The sequence below is a fragment of the Gorilla gorilla genome, chromosome 12, assembly GCF_029281585.2.
Source record: "Gorilla gorilla gorilla isolate KB3781 chromosome 12, NHGRI_mGorGor1-v2.1_pri, whole genome shotgun sequence".
NCBI lineage: Eukaryota > Metazoa > Chordata > Mammalia > Primates > Hominidae > Gorilla > Gorilla gorilla.
Window position 1 is genome coordinate 110,782,362 of NC_073236.2, and position 12,227 is coordinate 110,794,588.

Consider the following 12,227-nt stretch of genomic DNA (forward strand, 5'->3'; position numbering starts at 1 on the left):
AAAAAGTATAAGCACTCTCTTCCTACAACACAGCAACATACTGGTCAAGGAACCCTCTCTCAAAAAACCTAATATTCTTAAAGACTACATTCAAGCCTATATATTTACCAAACCAACCAAAAGTGTAAATAGAACATGATGGTAATCAAATCCCTTTATGAAATGCATAAAAGTTTACAAAATTAATTTTCAAAAAGAAGGAAATATGAAAAATGCCCCTCCCTGCACCCGCCAGGAGTCTACAAATGTCAGAAGTACAGAGCATGAAGAAATACTCAGAAGAATGTATAGTATTAACTCACTGCCCCATGAAAATCCTGGAAATACAAATAAATATCAGAACCTTTAAAGGGTTTCTCCTTTATTACCATCTTCCTTTCAGATGGGGAAAAAGTCTGTACCATTAACAATCCTAACAATGCAAAACTTAAAATGTAAGAATTCCTTACCTCATTTCCAATAATGTCAATGTTTTGTTGGACCTGAGGAACCCACTGTCTCAAAATGGCAAATAATTCTGAAACTGAAGTTTTGGGATCAAAAAGAATTTCCTGGCATGATGCATCATTAGGATCAAAGAAAGAAAATTCTGAAATAAAAAAAGATGCAAATTAAATTTACCAGAAGTTTCAAATAAATATATCGAAAATAATAAACAATAAAACCAAGGTTCAAATGATACAAATATTTTAGATGCTAAAAAAAAAGCAGAAGTATCTAAATAAGGAAAATATTATGAACATTTGCTGAGCACTTACTAAATACTTTAAAAATCCTCACCAACACCTTACCTGGCAGGTATTATTCTCATTTTGCACATGAGGAAAGCAAAGCTCAGACTAAATAATACCAGCTCAACATCGCACAGCTAGTAAGTGGCAAATCTGGGGTAGAAAACCAGGTCTGTCTCCAAAGTCTATCTTCTTTCCTCTATTATTCTACTTGCTGAGGTAACTCACCATTGAGCTCGGATTGTAACAGCATGCATAAGTAGTGGGACTCACTGAGGTTTTTTTGTTTTTGCTTTCTTCTTTGCATTTATATATTTTCCAAAATTATACTATGTACACATAGTTCTTACTTCTAGAGTCAGCATAACTAAAAGATGAGAGGCACCAAACTAAAGACACATATACAAGCAGAGCAGCAGTCCATCAAAAGAGAATCAGAAAGACTGAACTGAAATGAGATAACATTCGTAATCTTAGACAACAAAATGGTCCTGTTAGGCAAAAATCAAAATAGAAGGCAAGACAAACCTTGGCCTCTGAGCCAAAGTCCCACCCCCAGCTCAGGAAAACCTGTAAGGACCTATTCTCCAAAACACCTACTTAAACTGCACATGAAGCTTGACCTTCATTTCTTGGTCAGCATGACTCAGCACATTGCAGCAAATCAGTAATGACTAAACTAACCCACTCATTCTAACCAATGAGAATTAAGCTATATGAATTTCCTTTTCTAGGCTTTATAAACCTTACTATAACCTTCGTGAGACAAGCTTCTTACCACTTTTGATTCGGAAGTCTCCCTGTTTGCAGTTTTTTACTCACTTAATATTTATATTAAAAAAAGCACCCTGAATTTTCTTTTGACAGTTTTTGATGTCAGAAGCAGGATCAGAAGAAGACCCCTGTGAAGCCCCAAGGCCAGTAACTAGGTGCTGGTACCCAGGGCCACAGCACTGGCTGCTCTCTCACCCAGCCATGGAGTTCTAGAGTAAGTCTCTTTTGAATCTGAGCTCTCCTCCTTCTGTGCAGAACTCTCCAATTATGCTGAACAACCTTTGCTGAAACTTCTCAGGAAGTCAACCTATTCTGTTCAAAAGGGGGAAGGGTGAAACACATGATTCCCTGTGTTCCAGAGCAGTTGCTGAAAAAAGAATCCTTAATAGTTAAGACCCTTCAGATAATCTAATGCAAAGATGGGGTCCAAAAACACTGTGGATCAGAATCTTGTGAACTTTACAAAGTTCACAAGAAAAAAATAGGTGAACTTTACAAAGAATAATTTGCAATTTCAGTTACCACTTCGGAGAACCTTTAATTTAGGTAAGATAGTCAGTCTGCCTTTGAGAGTGCCCTTGAAGAAAGAGTATCCTAAGCCTTTCGGAGACAATGGAACGCATTCTTTGATTTGTATGCAGAAGCTTCTGAACACAAAATGACTCAAAAATAGCTTCTCTAAAAGCATCCCTACAGCACTCAAATAAAAAAAAAAACTTCAGTAAAAAGCTGTAGCCATCTGAGCAGGTAACCTTGACTTGTTCAATCTCTCAGAGGTACAATTTGGATCCAGCTTCTTTTATAAACCAATAAGCTTTGTATTATTTTAATTGACACATGGCTAAAATTTGGAAATGAAAGCTATAAGATCTCTGTGTCTGTCTGTATACACAAACATACAGACACAGAGATCTTATAGCTATGTATGTTCAATAGACATAAGTAAAAACAAGTGCTTATATAAATTAAGTATTCCTGAAAACTCTCAGAAAAATAGGAACTAATCCAAATGCTTTTCAAGTTCGTGTGACTTGGGTAATTTTCAATAAACAAAAACATTGTTGGTTTAGTTTAAAAAACCAATATGCCTTCAGAGTTGTCAGCATTAGACATAAGGGAGACGTACAACTTTGATTCCATGTAGGTCTACTAGTCAAATAAGCTCATGTTAGACAAGTGAATTACAAATAAGCTTCTGCCATCTCTATGTTACAAAATTTCTCAGCAAGAAAAACAAGATGATGCTTAGCTATTTAATGTCTCATGAAATTTCCGTAAGTAATCCAAGCATAATTGTTCAAAACAAGTGAATTAAATCAATGTAAGTCCACATAAGATAAATACTGAAACATTAATTGCTGAACATAAGTTTATCTACTTTTGGACAGAGAAACTAAAGATACCTGGGTGTGTTAGTAAACATGTCCTGTGCTACACTGAAAAATTATAATATAAGGAAACGTGCTTCTAGAAATTATGGTGTATTTACATAGATTTCTCAATCTACAGAATGCTAGCGTGACAGTCAAGAAAAAATGTGAAGTAGGAAGATATGTTTTTTGCTGAAAAAGAAAATGAAGGAAAAAAAACAAAATGGCTATAGGAAGTTGAGAAGAGGGAGAGAGAATCTTGTGCGATTAAGCTGGCTAAAATTGAATGAATCTATTATCATTCATATCAAAATAATGCATAACTAGCATTTCAGCTCCTGTTAAAATGACTAAACTTTCTTGGAGTATGGGCCTGCTCTTGATGGGAGATTGTGAAAGGTTTTTCTTTAACTTTTGAATGGTCTGCCTAGAAAGCAAAGATTCTGTATTTTGTCAAGATAATTTCCTGTGCTTCGTGCTGTCTTTGATTAAGTTTCTCTCTCAAAAAGTCAAGGGGTTTTGGTCTTTTTTTTTTTTTTTTTTAACAACTACATGGCTTTCTCTGTATTTGCCTTTGAAATCTTTGTCACTTTGGTTAAATGGATAACTAAATACCTGTAACCCTGTTTAATCAAGTGCTTTGAATCTTGAATCTTTTGGGTATTCTTTTTATAAACGTCTCAAAAATCAAATTCTGAATGAAGTCTTTTCTGACCTTAGACTAACTCTGGGATTTTTCAACGGCCCCTAGAAAATCTTGTTCTATTTCTTTAAAAAAAAAAAAAAAACACACACAGACATTAAACTAATTAAGCATCTTTGCATGGGAAGCATTGTCGAACAAATGTGAAACTAACTAGGCTTATTTGATATGTGAAACTAACTAGGCTTATTTGATCTATTACACTGCATGAGAAGCATTGTCAAAGGTGATGCTTAACCTTATGTTATTTTTGTATGACTATATTATTAATGTAAGTGTTTTAGAAATTGTATGAAATTCCTAGAAATTGGATATGTTCTGGTATAATTTTATCAGTCATAATTCCAGTTATTATCTTCAAATGTTATAAAATAAATAACCAAATTTCCTTGTCAATTGCATTAAAATGAACTGTCATCAAATCTGTAACTATGGACATTTTAAATCTTTTGCCATCTACAGACAGTGATTTTTTACTCTGATATTTCCCTGAAAGCTTTTGCAAGCATCTGTGATACAAAATTGCAGGAAGATTTACAGAAAAGACTCTGACAAGTACAGGTTTCTGGTAACTTTAAGATCACAGCATTGGACTGGGTAAGGATTTCCAGCACTCTAATGGAAAACCAATGGATTCATGAGGCTGCTAACCCAAAATCAAGCAGAACAAGAATTACAGGGGACTGAATGAACTGATGAGGGTGATTATAATTTTTATGTCTTTGAAATATTGCGGGTTCTTTAATGTTTGTTTTCTAGAGTTAAAGAATGCCTTTTCTCTTTTCCCTTAAGACCTACAACTTACAGCAATTTGGTGAAGAATACTTTTGTAAACAAAAATGAAACACATTTTCTTTTCTCCCTACCCCAACCCCTCCAAAATTCAGAAACTTATTGAGTATTCTTTATTTTCATGGCAATATAAATATTTACATAAGTTCAATGAAAGTTTGTTTCCCCTGTAACAGGACACAATTGGGCAAGTCCTCTGCTTGGCTTCTTAGACTGAAAAGGCTTTTTAAAGTCTAATTTCAGATTCCTTATTACCAGACAGTTTTAAGGAATTCAGATTGACTTTACAAAACCAATAAAGCCCCTTAGATATTATCAAACCTCTGACTGGAATGGCATACTTGAGAATGTGTACATATTCACTATTCTTGCTGCACTTACATATATAATCAGGCCAGCTTAATGAGACAAAACTTATTTTGCAAACAAATTAGCCTGTGATTATCTTTGGTAGAAATGGGAATTGTAGAGAGAAAAATTGTGTTTCCATAGAAAACTCTAAGTACGCCCATTATCAGATTCTAGTCCTGTTTATTGTCTTTGAGGCATTGTCCACCTATAAACTGCACTGGATCCTGAATTCCTCTAGTTTCCTCCGATATCTGGTTACAACCCTCCAAACTAATATTTCCAAATTCTTAAAACTGTCCTTTTCCCCAACCCCTACTGGATGATTTGATGTAAACTTTAGACAAATCGCCATCATGGCTCATGTAAGGAACCTTTGTGCCTGTTTCTGTGGGGGCCACTTAGAGAATTCACCAAAACATCTGATGACATCAACCAAGACATTCAAACTGCAAACCAGGAAAGTCCATCGGTAGAAACTGCCATCCTCATTTCAGCATCTCAAGATGCTCCAAGAGCAAATCTGGGAATCTTCTTAATGCCCTGCCCTCCAGAGGGCTCATTTAAATAACAATAAGTTAGACTTATTAAGTGCCTTGTAAATGCCAGGGACTGTTCTATGAACTTTGTGCATATTAATTTATTTAATCCTCATAACTACCATATGAGGTAGGCACTATTGTTATTCTCATTTTATAGAAGAAGAAACAAAGGGATAGATAATATAAACAATTTGCCCAAAATCACACAACTGGAAAGTGATTGAGTCAGGATTAATGCCAGAATAACCCAGAATGAGAACATAACCTCTAAGCTACAATGCAATAATATATTAACATATCTAACTACATTTGAATTTTCAACTTCCATAAAGGAAAATAAAGTATTTTTTATGCTGTTGCAAGCTTTTGAGATTAAATGAAAAATAGTTTTTATTTTTTTATTTTTTGTAGGGACAGAGTCTCACTCTCTCACCCAGGCTGGAGTGCAGTGGCCGATCTCAGTGATCTCAGCTCACTGCAACCTCTGCCTCCCTGGTTTAAGCGATTCTCCTCTGCCTCAGCCTCCCAAGTAGCTGGGACCACAGGCGCACGCCACTACACACGGCTAATTTTTGTATTTTTAGTAGAGACAGGGTTTCACCATGTTGGTCAGGCTGGTCTTGAACTCCTAACCTCAGGTGATCCACCTGCCTCAGCCTCCCAAAGTGCTGGGATTACAAGTGTGAGCTACCAAGCCCGGCCTAAAAAATAGCTTTTAATCAAAAGAAAGTGGGGTGAGGGGAGAAAATGGAGGTGATGTCTACTTTAAGTCAAGATGGAATAATGAGGGCCAAATTCGCCCTTCCATCTGAAACAACCACAACACCAGAGGGAAGAACAATGGTTTTCAAGACACAGGACGTTAGACAGCGAAAGACAGTGATCTCTGAGGAATGGAATACAAATGAGAAAAGTCCTACACATGCCCCAGGTAACTGCCTTGAGGGAGTCTCCAGGAGCATAGTTCAGGGGTGGGGCAGGGGGAACCAAGAAAAAGCCCAGCAGACTCACTGAGTTGAGGAGACAGAGCTAAGTAAGAGTCTGGACTCGCTGAGTTGAAGAGACAGAGCTAAGAGTCTGGACTCACTGAGTTGAGGAGACAGAGCTAAGAGTCTGGGGAACTTGAGGTGGCCAGGGGTCACAGGGCAGAATACAGCAGAGATGGATGCACACACTCCAAGAGAAACCCAGAGACCTGTGCAGGGTCCTCCTCAACTATTCATCATATGCTTGTGAGGAAATACTTGAAGTAAGGGAAAGAACCATCCATAAAGACTACAGGGATTAGTGCCTATTCTCACAAGGAAGATTGAAAAAGAATCCTCATAATTCACACAGCATTGAGTAGAACAGCAGTCCCCAATCTTTCTGGCACCAGGGGCCGGGGTAGGGGGACCAGTACCAGTCCGTAGCCAGGTGGTTGAGGGCCCCTGGAGTGGAATTCTCAGTAGTAGGGAATAATTAGCCCCAGGCCAAGAATGGCTCCAGACCCACCTAACAAATCAGAAAAGTAGGACCTCAAAGGGTCCAACTATTTCCAAGTAACTAAACTGTATCCCAGAACAAAGTTCAAGAATACTTACAGGAATACAAAAATATCCAGCATCTAACAAGGTAAAATTCACAATGTCTGGCATCCAATTAAAGATTATCAGGCAAGCAAAGAAAGAGGAAAACATGACCCATAATCAGGGGAATAATAGACCTAGAGTTGACATGGATATTATAATTAATAGAGAAGGACATTAAAACAGTCATTATAACTCTATTCCAAATGTTCAAAGGTGGAGAAGAGACTTGGGCATAAAAAAGAGCCAAAGCAAACTTTAGAGATGAAAACTTCATCTGAAATGAAAACTGCACTGGACAAAATCAGCAGCTAATTAATTAGACACTGCAGAAGCAAAGATTAATGAACTTGAAGATGCAGTAATATAAACTATCCAAAATAAAGAGAAAAAATGTTTAAATATAAAATAAATCAGTGAGTTATGGGACAACTTCAAGCAGTCTATAATATACATGCAATTACAGTATCTGAAAAGGGGGAGAAGCAGACAAAAAATTTTTTTAAATGATTTCCCAAACTTAATGAAAACTGAAACTCACAGATCCAAGCAGCTCAACCAAACCCAAGCACAAGAACATACAGAAAACAATACCTAAGCACATAATAGTAAAATTGCTCAAAATAAAAACTCTTTAAAGCAGCAAAAAAAAAAGACGTTACATCTAGAGAAACAAAAATGACAGCAGAAACAATGCAAATGGGAAGAAGGCAGAGCAAGATCTTTCAAGTACTGAAAGAAAACTACCAACCTATAATTCTAAACCCAGCGAACACATTTTTCAAAAAAATAAGGTAAATAAAGATGTTTTCAGACATAAAACAGCTGAAAGAATTCATCACTGGCAGACCAGCACCATAAGAAACATTACAGGAAGTGCTTCAGGTGGAAGGAAATGGTATCAGATGGAAATCTGGACCTACACTCACAAAGGAATGAAGAGCACTAGAAATGGTAACTACATGGGTAAATGAGATTTTTTTATATTATTTAAATTTAACAGATAATTCAATGTTTAAGCAAAATATATAATAAGGTATTTTGGTATTTATAATGTATATAATGTGTATTCTGCATGAACTGATTCTGAAGGCATTTCAAAGCAAAAGATTCCAAAAATTGTTATGCAAGAACAGTACATAGTTTCACAGGGTAATCACCTTGAGAGTCAACACTGAGTCACATGCCTCAACTCTGGTTTCTGTGGACTGGTTTCTTTTTGTTTCTTGGTTTTATACTCATTAGTTGGTATTACATAAAAATTCACTATGGCGGCCTACATGACCCCGCATGACCTGGCCGGTGTCTTACTCTCCAATTCCGTCTCCTCCCACTCTGCCATCAATCACTTTGCTTCTCAGCCACAAAGACCTTCCATTAATTCTTAGGATATACCAAGGTCTTCCCTCAACACTGTGCCTTTAGTTTTCTGTTTTTCTTCCTGGAACACTTCTTCCCAGGCTCTTCTCACAGCCAGCCTCTTCTGATTCTCCGAATGACCACCCCATCTAAAGCAGCTGCCTTGCCCCCATTGTTCTCTATCACAGCACCCTGTTTCTTTCTTCCACAGAATTCATTATGACCTATTTTTGCTTTGTCTATTCATTTGTTTGTTTACTGGTCTTCCCTATAGAAGACCTGTCTTGGTCACTGATATCTCCAGCATCCAGGACAGTCCCTAGCACACAAGAGGCCCTCAATAAATACTTGCTCAATAAATGCAATTATATATGCCGCTTTTCAAGGGGAGACTGACCACAGTGTACCAAGAAAGCAACTATGACGAAAAGGGTCTAGAAATCCTGACAATGAGAAACTGGTGAAGGAACCAGAAATGTGTAGCCTAAGGAGGTTCAGGCTAAGTTAAAATGTTCAAACTATCTGCAGATACTTAAAGGCTATCCTATAAAGGAATTTGTGCCATGTATCAAACTAGAAACACTTGGCCAAAATTTCAGGGAGACCAATTTTGAGTCAACATACGAAAACAATTTTATTACAACTAAAGCTTTTTAACAATAAAATTAACTATTTTGTTAGTTTCCCACTATTGAAGACATGCAAGAGGTTAAATGGTTATCTGACAGAGATCCTGAAAATATGATGTCTACACAGGGAGGTGAGCGGGGAAAGGTTCATAAGAGTCTACAAAAACCTATAATTCCAAGACTACAATGCTTTTTTTTTTTTTTTTTTGAGACAAAGTCTCACTCTGTGGGCCAGGCTGGAGTGCAGTGGTGCGATCTCAGCTCACTGCAACCTCTGCCTCCTGGTTCAAGTGATTCTCCTGCCTCAGCCTCCTGAGTAGCTGACAATATAGGCGCACACCACCATGCCTGGCTAATTTTTGTATTTTTAGTAGAGACGGGGTTTCAACGTTTAATTCCAGTTATGCAAAATGTCAATATCCATTATTACCTTTCATTCAATGTATTTATTCAACAATCATTGAGCAACTAATAACAAATGACTTTATTAGCCTTTTTGAGATAAACAAAAATAAAATGATTGTTCTCCATCCCAAAGCGCTACAATATAGGAAAGAAAATAAGACAATTAGAAGTCAAGATGGAGTGAGACAAGTATCATACCTAAGGTACAATGCACAAGGTTCAAGGTTTCCCCTGCATAACTGATTTTGTTACATCTGAAAATAAGCCCAGTTGATTATTGCAAAACCTGCAGATAACTCCCAAGATCAAGGCACAGGTTTTATATAATACTTCTGACGACTGGTCTAGGTAAGCTGCTAAAGAATCTGAATACCAAAAAAAAAAAGAAACTTGGAGATGAGGAATTACTATACTACAACGAATATGACTAAAAAGACAAATTCTCAGTCCAATAACTTTATATCTACTAATATATACTAATATGTAAAAATTGTATGATCTCTACCTCCAAAAACAATTTGAAATGGTGAACCAACATTTTACTTGAAAAACTCTAAATTGGAAATTTAACAATTCTATCAAATTTATCTCCTGGTTCTCTTTTATTATTGTTCTGGAGAAATAAGCCTAAATAGATGAGAAGTGGAATGCTTCTAAATTAACATTTTACAGAGGAGATGTAAATGGACCAATTTAAACATTAACCAATCTCATTTCACATTCCAGGGAAGGGTCTCTTACCCTCTTTGCCTAAGTACATGGCTTTTTTAGCAAGTCAGTATATTTAACCAAAATAAATACATCAATAGCAGAAGAATGCTAGATATCTAAGCACCATTGCTTTCTAAAAATAAAGTCCTCTAAATCCATCATGATGCTTAAAATGAACATTTTAACATAATATAAATGCTGACAGCAGAAATAAAGCATTTAGCTTAAGAAGCAGAAAAAGCAATAAGCAATTGTATTTTTGAAAAAGGAAAACTTTAGCAATTTTATGAAAACCATAAAAATGGTTCTAAGAAAGACTATGAGGGCAAAAAAGGCGTAACAGAGAAGTCAAGTTACCAGTTCACAGAAAATAAGCACAGCTACTTCACATACCACAGTCCGAAGGCATTGGTGCTGCAGAAATGGAAAAGATAACTGGGGTATCAGAAGCAGAAAATATAAATGGGTATCTTCCAAACAAAGGATTTCCTTCTAATGGAAAATCTGGAAGGTCCTCTATGGTCATCTTCTAGAAAGCCACCTATAATAAGAAAGAAAAAAAAAGTGTTTCTACTTTATTTGTATGCAACTTAGAATGACTGCCTTCAATAACTGCCTAAAAGTTATTTGACGTCAAATCTGCTGACATTTTCAGTAAGGATCTTTTATGAAAGGGAAAAAATTCCTTTTGGCAAAACTGTTGTTAAAAGGCATATATTGCTTCACACCACCTCTTATACCAGTCGGTAGCACGTGTAATCTCTCTGGACAAAGCTCAAAAGGAATATATAATAGGTGAAAACACTTTAAATGCTGAGCTAATCTAAATGGGTGAAATCCTCCTACTCACGTAACAAACAAGGGCATATTAACCCTTGTAGATGGATCTTTAACTTCCCATAACGCTGGCACAAGTTACATCATTTGTCATCCAATAGCTCATGCCATGTGCTCCTCACATGAAGATAATCTACCTTAAAATGTTTCCATTATTTTCTATCCCAGAAAACTTTACTGAAAATTAATCATGTCACTCTTACAAATCTAAGAGTTTACTAAGATTGTTCGACTTAACAAGGTCCGAGGTATGTGAGTTCTATCCTGGCCAAAGATGGAAGCCATGCCTTTTAAAGCACATGGCTTATATTACCTCTTTTTCCCAGAAAACATGAGTGCTTAGAATAAATTTGCTCCAAATTAGACTTTGTACTACACCCTACCCTACATCTCAGAAATGATGTAGAAAGCAGAGAAATTGCTAGTAAAACCAAACTTATGAAGCTAAAAGCCTTCCAGTTTCTTTTGTATCCGATCTTTACTATCTGAAGTATCATGAATTCCTGTTTTTAAAATGTAAGCAAAACATTATAAAACTAAATGAAAAATGAGTTTAGATTATTTCAGTAGAAAGCATAGAATAAAAATAGGTAATCAATGGCTTGACCTGGTAGTAGACAACACCATACTAGCTACTACTTAATGTGTGCTCTGTTCTACTTAACCAACCCTATATCTAACTCAATTATCCTTACCATCAGTGCCCCACTACAATAAAACAGTCATTTCATTGAGCTCACTGTTGTCTTCCCAACTTGAGTCATGTTTTCTTCATACTGACAGGAACTGGTAAAAAGTAGGAGGCTTTCTTTTTCCTCAAAAATCGTACGCTTATATGGATATAGATGTTATATATTAGGTAACCTAATCCAGCTGTTACTATTTTAAGGTATTCACATTTTCTTGGACGCTAAAATTACTTACCACCAAATACTTAGAAGCATTTTGACACTAACCTTTCCACATAAATAGGAAAATGACAAGTTCATGGAATTAGTGTTATACAGCAGCGGTGATCTTCCTCAAATACTATCAATTCCAAACAGTAATGAGTATTTATTAAGGAACCACTACATAGAAGACACTATTCTAGATGTTTCAGCAAATACAAAAATGAGTTAACAGATGGTCCATGCTTGTTAGGTAGTTTACAATCTATTAAGGTGAATAAAATACCACTAATAACTATAGATTATGAGGCAGAATGGGATCTGCTCCATCACATAAGTACCAGGAACATTTGCAGTGGGAGCTTCTAAGAATCATAAATGGTGAAGAAGGTATCATCTGCGATGAGTCTTGAATGATGAATAGGTATCAATGTAAAAGGGGATCCCATTAAAGGAACAGTAGGCTGGAACTTGGGATATGGCTAGGAAAACAGTCAGAGGTGAGGCTGTAAGGGCTTTTTAGGGCTGTACTGAGGAGCAAATACCTCATCAAAGACCAAACCACTTA

The 12,227-nt window shown here is 36.3% G+C and overlaps 1 protein-coding gene across 5 annotated transcripts in view; it reads right to left on the bottom strand.

Annotated features, from left to right (window-relative positions):
• The window catches only part of CLIP4 (CAP-Gly domain containing linker protein family member 4), a 118,500-nt gene that overhangs the window by 52,825 nt on the left and 53,448 nt on the right, over positions 1-12,227 (bottom strand). For all 5 annotated transcript variants that reach the window (XM_063695976.1, XM_019021236.4, XM_063695975.1 and 2 more), the window contains 2 exons: positions 10,326-10,473; positions 450-589 (listed from right to left, as the gene is read on the bottom strand). In XM_063695976.1, the coding sequence (XP_063552046.1) occupies positions 450-589; positions 10,326-10,458 (273 nt within the window). In that variant the 5' untranslated portion in view covers positions 10,459-10,473. The remainder of the gene's footprint in view (positions 1-449; positions 590-10,325; positions 10,474-12,227) is intronic.